The 17902-nt window shown below is 47.4% G+C and overlaps 1 protein-coding gene across 2 annotated transcripts in view; it reads right to left on the bottom strand.

Annotated features, from left to right (window-relative positions):
- Positions 1-2741: 2741 nt before the first annotated feature.
- DIXDC1 (DIX domain containing 1) overlaps positions 2742-17902 on the bottom strand; it is a 52993-nt gene continuing 37832 nt past the window's right edge. For both annotated transcript variants that reach the window (XM_024207170.3, XM_024207171.3), the window contains 14 exons: positions 17533-17681; positions 14314-14403; positions 14164-14217; positions 13101-13151; positions 10673-10777; positions 9957-10010; positions 9291-9383; positions 9129-9200; positions 8461-8547; positions 7936-8097; positions 6231-6297; positions 4408-4516; positions 3680-3788; positions 2742-2848 (listed from right to left, as the gene is read on the bottom strand). In XM_024207170.3, coding sequence (XP_024062938.2) covers positions 2768-2848; positions 3680-3788; positions 4408-4516; positions 6231-6297; positions 7936-8097; positions 8461-8547; positions 9129-9200; positions 9291-9383; positions 9957-10010; positions 10673-10777; positions 13101-13151; positions 14164-14217; positions 14314-14403; positions 17533-17681 — 1283 coding nt within the window. In that variant the 3' untranslated portion in view covers positions 2742-2767. The remainder of the gene's footprint in view (positions 2849-3679; positions 3789-4407; positions 4517-6230; positions 6298-7935; positions 8098-8460; positions 8548-9128; positions 9201-9290; positions 9384-9956; positions 10011-10672; positions 10778-13100; positions 13152-14163; positions 14218-14313; positions 14404-17532; positions 17682-17902) is intronic.

Here is a 17902-nt window from a genome sequence, read left to right as displayed (position 1 = left end):
TGAAGGGAACATAAGACAGTAAGTGGCTCCAGGGCTGATTCAGTCCTTGGCCCCTCTGTTGAGACTGCTAACAGGCATTTCAATGGTGACAGTGGTTATGGGGATGTGGAACCACTAGGAACAGGACAGATTCCCAACTCATTCCACCTAGGCCATCAACCAGCCATTGCTCGGGTGGTGACCAGGGTCACGACTGAGTGAGACTGGACTGAAACCTATGACCTACAGGTGAGAAGTTCTATCGCATTAGCAATTACCTCAGCCATTGAGTCACCAAAGACAACTCTTAAACCCTGCTCATCTCTTAAAAGCAGAGAGGGATACAGGACGGATCCATGGAGGCCTTTGAAAAATTACTGTTTTAATTGTTTCCATAAAATGGATAAGTCCTACCTAAAGCGCACAACTCCGACTAGTAAAACTTGAATTAAAAGACATTCAAGATAAATTGCAACTGAAATACAACAATGCATTTTAGTATGATAACCCCATGCTGTCTTATAGCAACGCACTAAAACACATGCAACAGAGAAACCAGTGATTTCCAGGGAGGAAGAGAACTTCTGTTTCTTTTCAGGACTGATACTGCTTTTCTCCCATTGAAGAACTTTCCTAAATGCTGATGTTTCGACAGCTGTTTGTGAAGAGAAAGAGTGCGTGTAAATCAGCCGATGAAATGGAACTGATCAATAGTGGCCTAACAGCCAACACGTGTTCTACCAGTGCAGGAATGGGGTCAGAAAGGTATTTGAGCTCCTCCTGCAATAAAGGGAGGGACAAGACAAACTACACGTAATTCCTGTCTATACAAGAAACAGCTGGCAAAATATAAAAACAGTTGGAACTAGTTGTACTTTGTAGTAAAATAAAGCTAGTCATGGACCCCACTTTGCATGGTGTTAACAGGAGACTGTATAAAACATATTGACATTCTCTAGAAAATGAGTAAACTACAGCACAGTATTGTGGAAATATACAGAAAGCACTTGCACTGGTATAAAAATATACACCTCAGACAATGATGTAAACTGGTACAAAATAATTCCAAAAAACAGGAACAAGTTTACAAAAGGTCACGTTAATATAAAATAATAAAACCAAGTTCTCCCAGCCTCACCTGCACAACTCAGACAAGCAGGCAGTCCAATGATGGGGCACGTGTACCAAAGATGAACAGACCGAGGCTTGACTCACTGTTTGACCTTTTCAGTCAACAGTGCCTGTCTGCTGCAGACTGCGGCCAGCTTTGCAGAAGTCTGGCTGCCTGACAGTGACAGCAGGGCCTGGCACTGCAGTGAGAAAACCTGGGTCCCTAAGTGTATGTCTACACTGCAAGAAAGAAAACCATGGTTGGCTTGTATCAGCTGACTTGAGCTCGGGCTGCAGGGTTATAAAATTGCAGTGTAGATGTTTGGGCTCGGGCTGGTGCCTGGATTCTGGGACCTTCCCGCTTTGCAGGGTCCCAAAGCTCCAGCCCAACTTGAACATCTATCTTGCAAATTTATAGCCTCATAAGCTCGAGTCAGCTGACATGGGCCAGCCATGGATGTTTTATTGCAGTGCAGACACACCCTAATGGATCTCATTAATGCTCTCCCAACTGACCATTTTCTACTCCATTAGGTGCCAGAGACAAAAGCATGCTGGGAATTGGGGTACTGCTGCTCACAATAACTATCCTACCAGTTTGGTTATTTGCTTAATGGCCTTGTCAGTCAGTGAACATCAAGTACATGGTGATGCCTGCACAGAGAAAGTTGGAAGAAGGAATACAGATGCACCAATAGAACAGACTCTGTCACTTCATCCCTGAAGAAACATTCCTGCTTGTTTCCTGGGAGAGTAGATTAGATTTTCTGTTGGCCTTGCTGGATGTATGGAAAGGGCAGGGATGGTAATGGCTATAGAGAAAGGGCTGGCAAAAGGAGAAGCAAAAGTACCTTATCACCCCTGTGGGGAAGCTAGGAAGTTTCCTGCTCCCTTCCCCAAAATAAAAATCCATTGGCAGTTAAGTAAGCACCTGGTTACCAAAGAGTTCCAACTTCCCAGGGCAACAGAGCTCAGACCTGATTGCAAGTTGGAGGGCAAACAGCAGAAACAAGTCTAGGAAGTGGAAGCCTGCATTTGGGAAGAAAGACAACGTTGCCAGCCTGGTGGTCTTTGCTTTGGTAGTGCTTAGCACAGTCCACAAGCTTCTTTCACTGTCAGGTTCCTGGTGCTCTTGGTATCAAGAGCTTGCAAAGTTCACTGGAGGGAGCTCTGCCTCTTCAGCACAAATTCTCTGGGCGTGGATTTTGGTTGGTCAGATCTTCTGGTAAAAACTAGAATCTAGCAGCATTTTCTGGTCCATGAGGGCAGAACTTATTGTTTCAGGGATCATTGCAGGTTCATATAATACTGAATGTGTCAAATCAGAGTTGAAATGTGCAGTTTACAAACAGCAGCAGGCATTTCAGGGGGTGGGGGAACCAGGAGAATGGAGAAACACATCAATAAGGCCTCCAGGGTTTTGTTGACAGGACAAAGCAAGATGATTCTTTCCCACCAACCTGTAATTTCAGTCTCACAACACTGTCTGCATTTGGCCAGGGAAAGTTAAATGCCAGGCATCCTCGCACACAAAAAAGTGTTTTACCCGTTGGTTGCAGAGAAGTCCTCTCTTTTGGCAGCTTGAATTGGACATGTCCCAGCTCACACTCTTTTTGGTCATTATCTCTGAGCATTGCAGCGTTACAGGTTCCCACAATAACAAGACCCAAGAGTCTGATTAATTTTCCCCATGATCCTCTTCCACCCAGGCTACGATTTTCCCCTCCCAACCAGGAATGATGTCATCATCATGGAACACCTATAAAAGGGCAGAGAGAGAATCAGGTCACTTCCGGAGGATGGACACCGCTTTGTTACATCTGAGTGGCACGAGAGATGGAGGAATTAAACCAAATAATAAAAATAACTGGCACTTAAATAGCACGTTAAGTTCCCAACATGCTTTAAAAACAACAGTATGGCTGCCTATTCCTCCCCCATAGAGAAAAAACAAGGATTATTATCCCCATTTTTCTGACAGGCAAAGTGAGATACAGAGAGGGGTCATGATTTGCCCAAGGTCACACAGGGAGGCAGTATCAGAGCCAGGATTAAAGCTTGGGAACTCCAGTGCTCAGAACATTAGACCATCTCTGGAGAAACTGGCACTGATGTGTCTTAACAAAAATTTTTTGGGGAAGGGCATCATTTAGGGTTACTGTGGGGAGAAGGAAGTGTTTTTTTCTGTGACTGTTTTTTTCTGTGGGTCAACGGCCCCTGATAGAAAAAAGGTTCCCCACCCCGTTTTAGAGGTATGACTTGGAATCTGCATCTCCCAAATGGTGCTGTCATAGGAAGTGTCCCCGGGAGCAGCTGGCACAGTGAAGGAGGGACCCTGCAAATCACCATCCACCACTTGTGCACCTTTGTGATCACACTAAAGTCAGTGCTCTGGGTGGGACTGAAGATGTCCCTTTTTGGCTCCTTCCTTGGGGGCTGTCATCCCTTAAACTGTAGCTCTGTAGCAAGTTAGAGATTTCGCTCACATGGAAAGTGAATGTGTCAGAAATTTCCAGGCTGTTGCTGGTGCTGTGACACCACACACAAACTTAGATTATGAGAGAGCTGCTACTAAAGAGGACAAACATACCTCCTCCTTGACTGTGCCAAATTCTGGATCTAGGGCTTTGAAATGGTACCGGTGGGTTCCTTCCCGATCGATAGCTGCCTTGAAGTCCTTCAGAGTCACCTCACCTAACCTGCAAAAGAGGAGTTAAGAGCTATCCTCGCTGGCAGATTCTGCCATGGGATTGAGATCTAGTGCTTGGACACAGCTTGTAATAGGGCACACTGAACACTAGCCCCAGCATGGATACCATGTGGCACAATGGACAGCAGCACACTGAGGTGAGCCAGAGTGCCTGGAAAATACCCGGTACAACCCAAAGCATCTGATCACAGATAGAATAGTGTCTGTTATTTACTGAAAACAAATCCAAACCAACTCTTTCATGTTTCTTTTTTGCACTGACTGCGATAGCTGCTATTTCAGATGGAGAGTCTTGCACTAAATGGTTCGTGTTGTGCTGGAGTAAATCTGGCTGCTGCCCACTCATAAAACCAGAGATCAATCTTCTGGGGCTTTAAATAAATAAGCTAATTATATATGCATCAGCTGGGAAATCCGGTCAGGCCTAAAGTGAAAAATACACATATCGTGGGTCTGCTTTCTTGTCACCACTTCCTCTTTGCAATGAAATACAGTCAAAAGCCGGATTTAAGGGATGGAGAGCATGTTTTGGTGGGTAGAAGTACCATGGATTAGATCAGTGCTTTCAGTGAACCAAACTCTATTAGTGTGGCAAAGCCAGGTCTCACCTCTTTGGTATATTGACCATGAAAGGTGTGAGTGAGCGATCAGTGAAGTAGAGCACTTTGGTGCAGGCACTGCTGCTCATAGTGGGTGTGCTGTGAGAATGAGGCAATTCTGCAAAGAGAGAAACACAAAGTACTGTCACTGCAGCCAAGGGAGAGCACAGTTTTCTTTCCCACCCTGTTCCCCTAGAGGCATTCTCAGCATCATTTCAGCAGAGGAGTAGAGACCCAGAGATGGGAAAGACCTATTAGATGATTAAGTCCATCCGCCCACAAGGGCAGGATCTTGCCCTCTTACAGGAAGACAATGCACTGCAAGGTGAGTATTACAATGTTAGCCTGAAGGGCCACCCTACTGCCACCCTAGGGGATGATGAGACACAGCCCAATGCACACAGTGCATACAGCACACCACCTGCACTACAGATATTTTGCCTGCTGTCTTTGTAGTGACTGGAGAATTCCAGCCCATTCTAGGAGAATCATCCCATGAGTGACCCCCCTTCTAGCAGCTCAGTATAAGTGATTATCATTCTGCTTGTCTTCACTGACAGAAAAGGGGGAGCAATAATTGACTGACACCTACAGGACAAGAGGTCATGTCGGCTCAGCCCTACTAACTCAGAAAGGCGCAACAGACCCAGTCACCTGCCCTTCTGCCCTTATTACATAGACTAGGGAGGTGTCTGTGCGCGTGGTGGGTTTCTCTTTGTTAATATGTGCATCTCTCTTTCTGACTGCACCATTACCCTCCCCATTCCCGCAATACAGGTGTGGCTATGCCAAAGGCCTAGGCAGGGGAAGGTTTACACAGTGAGACCCTCTCTGGTTTTTGACCTTCACAACGTGTACACAAAGAAAGTGAACTGCAGATCTGGACATCAATCATAAGGGCTTTCTGGCTTAATGAATCTAGAGCCATCACTTTGAGCTCTTTACACCCAAGCAGATCTGGGTTTGTGGTCCACTAGAGCCTGAATAAATTGACTGCTGCAGTGGAGGGGAAGGTGCCTGCAGGGGCTTTGGGAGGTGGCGGGTGAGGCATGTTTTGCATGCATTAGGCTGGTGACATGGAGGCTGCCGCACGAATTGCAGCTTTAGAGAAAAGAGAAAAGGCAACCCAGGTGACTTCTCAGCAGAACCCATGTCGGGCTCTTCCTCCAGATACTAAGTGTCCTTAATTCCTTTGCTAACATCTCCCTAAAATCCTCCTGGTGCTGAGCACTGCAATGTAGTTAAAAAGTGGGGCTCTCTATTTGTCCCCAACACCAACGGGCCGACTCCTCACTGTCACTTTGAGAATTCAGTCTATACAAACCAATGGATTTCTCAGGTTATATTTACAACCGACCCCAGAAAAGCAGTTCCCATGATGAAGAGGAAACTATCGCTGCTCTCAAGTCAGGCAAATGCAGTGAGGGGAAATCCTGCGCTACGGTGTACACATTAAACCCCGGCCTAAGGGATGGTACTCATGGCCACTAGGTGGTGCAAGCACCCAATGCAGCCAACAATAATCCTTAAGGGGTCTGAGAGAACATGGCATTTCCCCCTGAATCCAAGGAGTAATTACTATTATTTATATTGTGGTAGTGCCCAGGGATTCCAGTCAGGATCAAGCTCCTATTCTGCCTACCCACAGCCCCTTGCACTGAAGCTTAGTCTATGAAGCAAATGGCCCAGGAGAAATGCTACAGCAATGAGCAATGGAGTGAGAGGCCAGCCAGTTCTGCTTCCCAGGAGGGACACTGTGCAGTGGACTCTGTCCAGGAAACCTCTGAGCCGTGAAGCCAGTTTTTGGAGCGATAGAGCTGAAATGCACTCACTGGAGTTGGGAGGCCAGGAGTCTCGATACTCATTCGCTGCTCGGCTTGCGGGCGACTTCCCTTGAACCTACGGGGAAAGCCAAGAGAGCGAGGACAAAGGGTCAGTTCCCAGGGCCTCCAGTGGTGCAAGCAAACTGACCAGGGAAGGAAAATGTCATGAAACAGTTTAAGAGGATCTTCTTCTTACACACACACACACACACACACACACACACCCTAGCAACCAGACCTACCCAGACACACACAACCAGATCTACACCCAAGACTCCCCCCAACACGGACACACAGAGACCCCCAATACATACAGATTTTCACCCAGACCCCTGCTGCAGGATATGGCATTTAAATGTAACCAACGTGAATGACTATTTTCTCCCAAGATACTAGGAGCTCAGATTTCCCACAGCCCAGAGATGCAAAGTGCCACCATCTACAACCCCTACTGAGGGTCAGCATGGCCTGTAGGGATGGACAGCCCTTAGAGAACAACAGTCAGAGCATAGACTCTGGAGTCAGGTTCGCCTGGACTTTGAATGTCATTGTTAACTTTTTCACTCTGCCACACTTTTTGCAGACATGAAATAGACCCCAACGAAGAAACAACAGATGGGTTGGACTGATTAAAACCGCTAACACGGCCCTGCTTCCAGACAGAGACAAACTAACCCTGTGTAGTTATAAGGCCAGCAAGTGTCTGCTTCCAGATACCACCGTCAGGCCTAATGGGCAGCACAACAGAGCCCAGGCAGCAGCAATGACAGCCCATGGTGGCTTAGTAACAGCTCTTTGCCCACACAAGCTTCACAGCACTCTGCAAATGTTAACCAATTAATCCTCACGGCCCCCAGTGGGAGGGAAGAGGTGAAATGACTTACCTAAGGTCACACAGCAAGTCAGTGACAGAACCAGGAACAGAACCCAAGAGTCCTGACTTACAGGCCCCTGTTCCAACTACTTGAGTAGATCAGTGGCTCTCAACCTTTCCTGACTACTGTACCCCTTTGAGGAGTCTGATTTGTCTTGTGTCCCCCCAAGTTTCACCTCACTTAAAAACTACTTGCCTACAAAATCAGACATAAAAACAACAAAGTGTCACAGCACACTAGTACTGAAAAATTGCGTACGTTCTCATGTTTAGTATACAATTAAAACATAAATAAATTGGAATATAAATATTGTACTTACATTTCAGTGTATAGCATATAGAGCAATATAAACAAGTCATTGTCTGTATGAAATTTTAGTTTCTACTGACTTTGCTAGTGCTTTTTCTGTAGCCTGTTGTAAAACTAGGCAAATATCTAGATGAGTTGATGCACCCCCTGGAAGACCTCTGGGTACCACCAGGGGTACGCGTACCCCTGGTTGAGAACCACTGGACTAGATGACTGCTTCTCAGTAATATAAGAGGCACATCTTAGCATTAGGCCTCCAGTGAGAGGCAGTGAGAGCAGAGATGTGAGGTACAGTAATGAAGCATCATTTGCTACACCCCATAGGTTCCCCCAGGGCTGGCTGGGATCCTTAGGGACCCTCCATCTGCCACAATCTAGGCTTCTTTAGGATTCAGTGAGCAGAGTGACCACATGATCAGCACACTGCAGGGAGAGATGTGAGGGGATGGAGCACTGCACTCCCTGGTTGCTAGCTCTGGTCAGTAAGAGGAGGTGGAGGTATGAAGCCAAGCCCAGTGGGGAATGTTTACCCTTCTCTCTTGCCTCTTCTGCGTCTCCATGCGGTGCAATCTCTCCATCAGGCTGGAGATGCCTTGTTCCAGGCTGTCGATGGTGTGGTGCTGCGGGTCGTGGCCGCTGAAACTGTTCCGCAAGCTGCGGAGGGCATCACGCACCAACTGCAGGTCGTTCGTCTGCCCAAGAGACCAGGAGAAGTCAGCCAATGCAGGGATTCAGAGCCTCACTGTAACCTCCCTCCCTCCGGGCGCTGCACTTCTCCCAGGCCCAAGGGACCCTCAGGGGCCTGCACTTTCCCTTACAGGCTGGCAGCTGCAGAGGGAAGGATCATAGGGTTGGAAGGGACCTCAGGAGGTCATCTAGTCCAACCCCCTGCTCAAAGCAGGACCAATCCCCAACTAAATCATCCCAGCCAGGGCTTTGTCAAGCCGGACCTTAAAAACCGCTAAGGAAGGAGATTCCACCACCTCCCTAGGGAACCCATTCCAGATGCTGACTGGAGTCCTGAGCTGGCTCCGGCTAAGCAGCAGGGTACCTACCACTCTGTGGGCTGTGGGAGCAGCTCCTTTTCCTGCTGTCTGGAGGAAGCCGTTGCTCTGAGTGCTGTGATTGCTGTAGCCCATCACCTGTTGCAAGGAGAAGACACTTTAACAGAGGGTACAGCAAGTTTCTGAACTTCCCGGAAGAAGATTCCAAGGTGCCAACTTCAGATTTGTGAGAGGGCAGGGAAAGCAACTGCACCAACAATACAGCCCCATTGCCAGCAGCATTCTGCAAGGTACATACATTCACTACAGAACCCACACACCCCTGGAACCTAGGCAAAATTCTCATTTTGCAGATGGGGAAACTGAGGCAGAGATGGGCAGTGACTTGCCGCAACGTCACGGAGGGAGTCAGTGTCAGGGCTGGAATTAGAACCCAGGAATTCCTGTTTCCCCATCCTGTGCTCAGACCACTGGACTTCACCCCTTGTCAGGTTGATGGGGGAAGTTGAATAGGTCTGAACTTTCCCAGAAGACCTGCAGCAGAGAGCAGCCCCTCCCAGAAGCTCCAGCTGTGATGTTCCATGGAGCCTGGCCTCTCTGGGACAGAGGGGGCGCCCAGGGGAGCTTGGCACTGGACTCTAGCTGCACATTACATAATGTCAGGCAGAGAACTGCATTCCAAGAGCCTGATGTCTTCCAAGTACTAATGCCCCACTCACCTCTTCTGTCTCTCTCTTCATGCACTGAGCCAGCAGGGCCTCCTTGTGCTCCAGCTCCTGCTCCAAATCTGCCTGCAAAGGGAACAGACAAGTCAGTATGAACTGAGCTGACCAGGCTGGCACCAGCTTCTCAAGAGCAGGGCATGTTGGCGGGCTCTGTACCTGCTGGTAGCTGGCCTCGGAGAGCTGACGGAGCATTTCGTCTAGCTTGGCCTGGTGCTGCTGTAAGTGTCGATCCTTCTGGCCCAGCTCCTTCTGCAACCCAGAGGGATTGGGGGCATCAGTGTATGAGCAGGTGATGAAGGCTCATCTTCACCTTCCTCAGGAGCAGGGAAGGGTTAAAGCTGGCACAGCCTATCTGCCTTAAACCCCATGTTCTAACGGTACTTTAAGGCCTTGTTTGAAAGGGTCAGTCAGGCCCCCACTACCCTGGGCTACAGACAAGCCACAGGCTCAGCACTGAGGCCAGCAGCACAGCTGACCTATAGGCCCAGGATTCATGTAAGGCCCTGAGGATAATTTAATGACACAGATGCGATGGGCAGTAGGTTTGTGGGTGAGCGTGGTGCACTCAAGTGCACACGGCTGATGCCAAAGTAACCCGATGATCACTGTGAAAAACACTCTGGGCTATGGCACAGTCCTTCTTAACCTGAGCAGCCATATTCCAAAGGACGTCACAGAGATCTCTTGTTATTGCTATTTATTCACAGTGACAATCCACGGGGGTGACAGAGCACGAAGCACAGGAAGGGCAAGAGCCCTACAGGAAGAATGTTTCCAGGGCTCTCCCAATCTCCACATGGCTGGGCTGGGAGAGCCTCTTACTTTGTATTCTCCCAGGAGTCTGTTCCTCTCTTCAACCTTCCTCTGCAGATCAACCTGCAGAAACAAAAGGGAGGTTTGTATCTCAGGAGATCCAGTGCATCCATCGACACAGTCCTCTCCTCACCCTTGTGTGATAAAGGCTGCTGTGGGGCGTATGTGCAGAGAGTAATACAGCCTGAGGTTAGCAGCAATGAAGTTACATGCACAGATTCGGGGCAGTAAGCTGTTCCCCTGGATATGGCAAATGCGCTGGCCCCTCCTTCACCGCTGCTGCCTCCTCAATGCTGATTCTACACACACATGCTCTGTCTGCCAAACGTCACTTGCCTTTAACACGTGGAACAGAGATGAAGGGAACACTGCAGTTTTAGCCCAGTTATAATGAAAATATAATGCAAAGCTTTCCTCCGTTTCAACCAATGAGGAGGGCCTTTGGAGGATGGGGGAGAAGAAGAGGGACCCCAATAAGCAGAGGGAGGAGCAGGAGATTCCAGTGAGTCTGACTATAGGCCACTGGGCTTCCACTGCACTGTTTCCTCTGCATAGCCCAGTGATCACTGCTCCATCTATCCCACGGCTCATGGATCTACACAGTGCCCACCAGCCCCACACTGTGACCGCTGGGCGCTCTGCCCTGTAGTCTCAGACCCTGCAATCCCCAGCCACCCTCCCCAATACCTGCGACACTGTCTGAGTTAGCAGCACAAATGACTCACATTCTGGTTGTGCAATTCCTCCTTGTCCATATTTGCTCTCAGCAGCTCCTGCTTTAGCTGAAGAACTGAAGCGTCCTGCTGAGCCAACCTCTGCTGCAATGCATCCTGGGAAAATACACGTATTACCGTTAACACAGTGCCACTGGTGTGCATGGAGTAGGCAGGTGCCCTGCCATGAGGAGCTGATGGTCTAAATTTGATAGATAACACAGTGAAAATGACAACAAGCCCAGGGGAAAGAGAGGGACATGCAGAGTGCCAGACTGTGGCCCATGGACAAGGGTGAGCCCCGGCACCCACAGCACGAGATGTGAAGGCATCTGCCTGAACCAGCTCTCAGGCCTTACACTGTGATGCTGCCTGCTGCTGAATTCTCTGCCTTTAGCTAGCTGTCAAAATCACTGAGGAATTTCTGTGCTTCTGTTTGAACTTCCTGCTCAGGCATGGGGTGGCCAACCTTCCCCAAGGGGGAGAAGCAGCTGTGTGTTTGGAGGCTCTTTTGGTGGCACAGAGCCAGTGACCCCCATCTATTGCCTGCACCACCCACGGGGGAGAAACAGGCAAACATCAGTCAAGGGAGCAAGGCCTCAGATGTGAAAAATTCAAGCTTTCAAGTGAGGCATAGCAGTGTTGGGCAACTCCTCTCTGAATGTGTCTCTGGGGAGCCAGGATCCGTGCCTGAATCAGGGCTCACCCTTGCACTTTTCCATTCATATTACTGTGAAGCAAACAGCTCCACCTTGGACAGCAGTGTGCTTCCTCCACAACACAGGGTGACAGACAGCTCTAAAAATATCTCGAGCTCAGGAGCAGATTGTTAAACGCTCGTACTCCAGAGGGAGGTGCTGGGCAAACAGGAACACAAACAGCCAAACAACTGCCCCAGCTAAGGAGGGCATCTGCACATGCCATGATTCCCTCTCTGCTGCTAGGAATAAACCAACCCACCACACTAAAGTGTTTATTCCCAGGATAACAGTGCTAACAGGCCATGAGAACCACCATACACATACCCTGTTCCACCCATCCCTTTGGGAAACTCAGGCCCAAAGAAGCAATGTGATTTGGCTAAGGTCACAAAGACAGTGAAAGAGTCAGGAATAGAACCCAGCTGTCCAAACTCCCAGTTCCCTGCTCTGACCATATTCACTTCCGAGTGCCAGGAACAGAACCCAGGAGAAGAGCCACAAAAATGATGAAGGATTAGAAAACGTACCTTATAGTGATAGACTGAAGGAGCTCAATCTATTTAGCTTAACAAAGAGAAGGTTAAGGGGTGATCTGATTACAGTCTATAAATATCTACATGGGGAACAGATATTTAATAATGTGATCTTTAATCTAGCAGTGTCATAACTATAAAGGGAAGGGTGGCAGCTCTCCTGTGTACTGTGCTATGGAATCCCTCCTGGCCAGAGACTCCAAATCCTTTTACCTGTAAAGGGTTAAGAAGCTCGGGTAACCTGGCTGACACCTGACCCGAAGGACCAATAAGGGGACAAGATACTTTCAAATCTTGGGGAGGGAAAGGCTTTTGTGTGTGCTCTTTGTTTTAAGGGGTGGTTCGCTCTTGGGACTGAGAGGGACCAGACATCAATCCAGGTTCTCCCCATCTTTCTAAACAAGTCTCTCCTATTTCAAACTTGTAAGTAAAAAGCCAGGCAAGGCATCTTAGATTTACTTTGTTTTCTCAACTTGTAATGTACCTTTTACTAGAGTGTTTATCTTTGTTTGCTGTACTTTGAACCTAAGACAGAGGGGGGTCCTCTGAGCTCTTTAAGTTTGATTACCCTGTAAAGCTATTTTCCATATTGATTTTACAGAGATGATTTTTACCTTTTTCTTTAATTAAAAGCCTTCTTTTTTAAGAACCAGATTGATTTCTCCTTGTTTTAAGATCCAAGGGGGTTTGGATCTGTATTCACCAGGAGTTGGTGAAAGGAGGGTGGGAGGAAGGAGGGGGGATGGTTAATTTCTCCTTGTTTTAAGATCCAAGGGGGTTTGGATCTGTGTTCACCAGGGAATTGGTGAAAGGTTTCTCAAGGCTTCCCAGGGAGGGAATTCTTAAGATGGTGGCAGCGGACCAGAGCTAAGCTGGTAGTTAAGCTTAGGAGTCCTCATGCAGGCCCCTACATTTGTACCCTAAAGTTCAAAGTGGGGATACAGCCTTGACAAGCAGAGAAAGTTATAACACAATCCAACGGATGGAAGCTGAAGTTAGACAAATTTAGAGCTTGTCTCCACTTACCGGTGTTCCCTTCTGGCCTTGGAATCTATAAAGCTGTGAGCCCTGACTGCCACTTCCCTGCTCTAACACGCCCTACTCCATTCCTTGGGGTAAACTGAGAGGTATCATGTTGCTCCTGACCCCTCTGATAGGCTCCCAAGGGTTACCGTTAACTATTTCATTAATTCTCTCTCTTCTCACCTTTATTCCTTGTAGGTTTCGCCCTTCTTGTTTGTATTTCAGTAGCTCCTTCTGTAAATCCAACACAATTTGTTTAAATGGTCGTTTCACGTCATCCCAGAAATATCTCCATCCCTCCCAACACCTGGTCTCAGGAGACCTCTGAAATAAAACAAACCCCACCTCCTCCCACAGACCAAAAAACATCTCAGACCAGGACCCGTTTTAAAGAATTTACAAACCCAGCGATAGAAATCATTCTTTCTCCATGAAACACCTTCTGAGCAGCTGTAGCTCTCCTAAACTCTTTATATTAAATTGCAGAGCTAAAGCTTGCGAATCCACCAAATCTACCCTTTGGAGCAATGCAGAGCACTTTACTTCCAGCGTTAGTGCTGGGCCACTGCCAACTTCAGCGCAGAGCACAAGAGAGACAGGCTTGACAGGAGGGTTTTTCTAAGCTGCTTTTATCTTCCACATGAAAGCTTGTTTACACCCAGACATGGCTAGAAATTTAACAATTGTCCTGGATAAAGGTTTCTAAATGCAGCACGATATGCATCTCTCGAGAAAGGCTCCAGCTTCAAGAATGTGCAGAGAAGTCTATTCAGGGCTGGACTTAATTCAAATAATTGTTTGGTGTTTTGTTTTAAAGGAGAGCAGCATTGACAGCATTATTTAGAGGCCAACTGGATGAAAAGGGGGCATTTCCCCAGATTCTACCCTACGCTAGCTTACAACACAGATGATCATGAAACTACTCATGCGTGAGTAATAATAATACTCATAAAGCACCTCCCATGTGAGAATCTCAAAGCACTTTCCAAATTCAGTTCACTCATTCTCACGGCCCATTTGGGAGGCAATTATTAATCCATTTTAAAAATTGAGGCATAGAGAAGTGCAGTGACTTAACCAAGTTCACATCGCATGACAGCAGCAGAGCTGCTGACTCCCAGTCATCCATTTGCAACTACATTCCCTCCCTCTGCTTAAATTAGAGAGCTACATAGTGCACATAGAGAAGGAGCCCCCAAGATCCCAATCCCAATAACCATTCTGTCTTTATCTGTCCTCTTCTAACCTTTAGGTCCTGATTTTCGTCCATGCTCTGGTCCAGACGACTTCGGATTATGACCTGAATGCAAATGCACTGCAGTTATTACCCATCCTCTGTCTGAACAGTGCACAAAATGGACTGAAACTAGATTTTAAGGGCAAAGAACATGCTCACCAGCTGCTCTTCTGGACAGGCTCCACGTTCACAAAGGACAAATGATCCCTCCTGCTCGTCCTCAGGTAATGACCCATTGAGCAACAGCGCCTGGGCAACAGCAAAGGCAAAAAGAATCCCCCACTCAGGTGATTTCTTGGAAAGCCACAAGGAGAAACTCAATCCCATCTCCACAGCTTTAGCCAGCAGCATTTCACAGCAATCTAGACCCAAACAGCCTCTAAACAATTTTCTCTATCATTTCTGCTGACATCTTACTGCACAGAAAAGGGGGCTTGTTTTGAAACAAGCGTAAGACATCAGAATGTCCCCAAGAAAGGATCCTCAGCAGAGAAGTCTGTTGGTGACAGGCGTACGCAACTCCCATCAAGGTGAAGGGGAATTCTGCACCAAACTAAGGTATCAACTCAGCCCTTTTTATGAGCAATGTTTGCACTGGCTTTTAATCTGAGCTGCATAAAATCACCCTTTACAGACAGACAGCATATACAAAAACTGAAGGAAAGAAGCTGAAAGTTAGGCAGAGATTTGCAGCAAGAGGGTTTTTTTCAGACTAGTTTGGAACGTGTCCAAGGCATCAATAAAAATTTAATTTAAAAAACAAACTAGTCTCTCAGTCAATGGACATTCTAATTTCAAAGATATTGGAAGGAGGGGACGTCTGGATTGAACAAGTACAGCAATGCCTGGGTGTGTTTTTTAGGAACATTTCCCACTCTTAAGACCTGCTAAGTAGTCTCTGTTCACACTGGAACCATGGCTGACAATGGCATTCAACAGCAGATCCCCCCTGAGCTGGTACTGAAAGCACTTTAAATGTGAGGGTAACTGGGACACCTCTGTTTTCAATACCCTTTCAGAAAGCGCTACAGAGACTTGAGGGACCACTGCCAGCAACAGGTCACTGTCCTCGTGTAGACTGACCTGGGCCACACGTTTACTGCTGGGACTCAGAAGCAGGGTATTTCAAGAGCCAATTAGTTTATGCTGGAGAGTAGCATAGAGGTAGATAGGCCAGCAATACAAGGCAGAACTGGGAGGCTGATGAGAGTTAGCACAGATGATGCTAGGACAGTGGCATCCCTTCCTTTCGGATAGTTTTCTATTTGAGTTCTACTCCAATCTCATTGCTGCCAATTAAAAATCTCATTTGCAGGGATGTTCCATCTTGGACCCAGAAATGCCAAGGCTGAAGGGTCGAGTCCGATTTTCTCACCGGAGAGATGCAAACCTTGCTGAATGCCAAACAGACAGCCATTTGTATTCATTTAATGCAAATCTTCCTGGGGAAACGCTTCTCAAAGTTTGCCCAGCAGGACATCGAGGCAGGAGTCACACAGGAACACCGAAAGCTGCACAGGGTCTCAGAATTTCAATCAAACCCTTGTGATCCAGAGGCTTTTAAATATTGAGCAAGAAGGGAAAAATCAATGAATCAAATCCAATTTCTTGGACAGCTGTGTCAGCTGCCTCCTCCTGTTTCTGAGGAGTGAGGGGGGCAGCATGCCAGCTGCTTTCCCTTGCTCCCGAGGTGTGTTGGGGGGGCAATGCCAGTCTCCCCAGTGCTGCCTTCCTCTGCTCCCAGAGGGTGCATTATGCAAGCGGATTGTACCAACCATCTATTTTCTTTTGGAATCTTTTGTGTCCCTTGCCCATTGTCAGCTGGGAGCACGCCTGTGTGCTGCTCACACAATGCGGGCTTTGTTTACTTGTACATAAATATTTACAATTCAAAATAAGTGCGGTTCCCAGCACAAACAGAAAGGGGTATTCCTGGGAGAGTTCAGGGTCTTTGCCATATGGAGCAGGGAGTCTGCTCGCTGAGCAGAGTCACACAAAGGCACAGAGGCAAGGGTCATTTGGTCAGGGAAGGACTAGAGCAGGGCAGCTAGAACAAGGTCCGATAGAGAAAATTGATTCAAATGATCATTAGGGAAAGTGCCAAATTTTACAGCCCAACCAGTCTTACTAAAAGGAGACAGATCTGATTCTTTATCGCTCTTGATCAGTTCTATGAATCTCTACTGATTTTCCTGCATTCCCTTGTCTCTTTGCATTACTTCCAATCACAAATCACACAAAGCCTGTTTTATTCGCCTTGGCTGCTAACAAAAACCATGGGCTGCCAAGCGTCTTAGCAAGGAATGGGAGTCCCAGCACATGGGAAAAAGCTGTTGCATCTTGCTACTTTGGGCGGTAACATACATGTTTTTCCTGGTGACAGCACATTCAAGTGTTACCATGTAATCAGGGTATAGGGCACCCACCTAATGAATCCAATAAAATACTGGACTGTAACCAAAAGACATTGACAGGGGAGATGATCATTTACTAAACCCAGACTTTTCAGCACCCGCTGAAGGAGATCCCTTTCTGGGTGCTCACAATATGCCCTCTGCGCTTTCCCAGTCTGTCCCAGTCACCGTTACTGTAACCAATGATGGTGCTCACTAGACTTAAGTCTCTTCATTACTATATGCAGTCAGCCCCTCTAAGGGCATGCACTGGAAATGAATAAAACCTGCATCCCTGCACCAGCATCACACACACTTCCATGCACTGCCTCAGCCTCTTCCACCCTCACACCAGCCTCTCATCACATCTTCCCCACAGAAGAGACAGCCTGGGAAACCAGGTAAAAATTATGCTTTTTGAGAGTCTAGAATTAAAAGAAAATTGTCCAAACTGATTGACACTATCTAAAAATATCTCTCTGAACTATGTCTGGGAGCTTGGAAAGGCCATTCTTTGCTTCCTATCACCTTATTCAAAAGCCCTGCAAAGAGGGAAAGATGGACAGCAACAAAGCACAAGCCAGTGAAGATAAGAGAAAGAAAACCCACACTAGTGCTGGGGCAGGAAGTGCGGGGGGTGCAAGAGCAAAGCATGATTAGCATCAGGCTTAAGGAGCCATATCTTAAACTGCTGTGATGAGTCCTTTCTGTTGTCTATCAAGGTACTTCCCTATCCCCATCAGCATAATATCCTTACAACACCCCATGAGGTAGGGAAGGATTATTATACAACCGATGAGCACATTGAGGGATTAAGTGATTTGCCCAAGATAATCCAAGGAGTCTGTGGCAGAGCCTGGAACTGAACCCAGATTTCCTGAGTCCCAGGCCACAGGAGTAGTCTCTCTCTCAGCTAGAGCTCAATGGGAAACAAGAGTATGATGGGAAGATAAGAGAAATGCTGGCTGAAAAGCAAAGCGAATACCTGCAGGCCTGAAATCATCTTCTTTGCTTCCTCCATTTCCTTTTCTAAATGGTCTTGTTGTTCCAGCAGCTGCTCCTCCCAGGAGGTCTCTAGGTATGTCCCAGGGCTTCCGGCCTGCCACTCTGGGAGAAATGGAGAGTCTGTCTCTTCTGCAAGAGGAAAAAGCTACATGAAATACAGCTGAACAACAACAGAGGAGTTCTGAAAAGCGAGGCACAGCATACAGAAGTCTCCAGCTCTCTGCACTTGATTCTCAGTGGCAGGAACTGGAATCTCTTCCAGCTGATGTCAAGGTAACAGCTAGGTGAAGCACCTTCCCCCAACTTGAGGGATTTATGCCTCATTCACCCTGCAAAAGAAACATTACCTT

The sequence above is a fragment of the Terrapene carolina genome, unplaced genomic scaffold, assembly GCF_002925995.2.
Source record: "Terrapene carolina triunguis isolate 2854851 unplaced genomic scaffold, T_m_triunguis-2.0 Scaffold374, whole genome shotgun sequence".
Lineage (NCBI taxonomy): Eukaryota > Metazoa > Chordata > Testudines > Emydidae > Terrapene > Terrapene triunguis.
The sequence above is the reverse complement of the archived record's forward strand: the minus strand, read 5'-3'. Positions and strand labels throughout refer to the sequence as shown.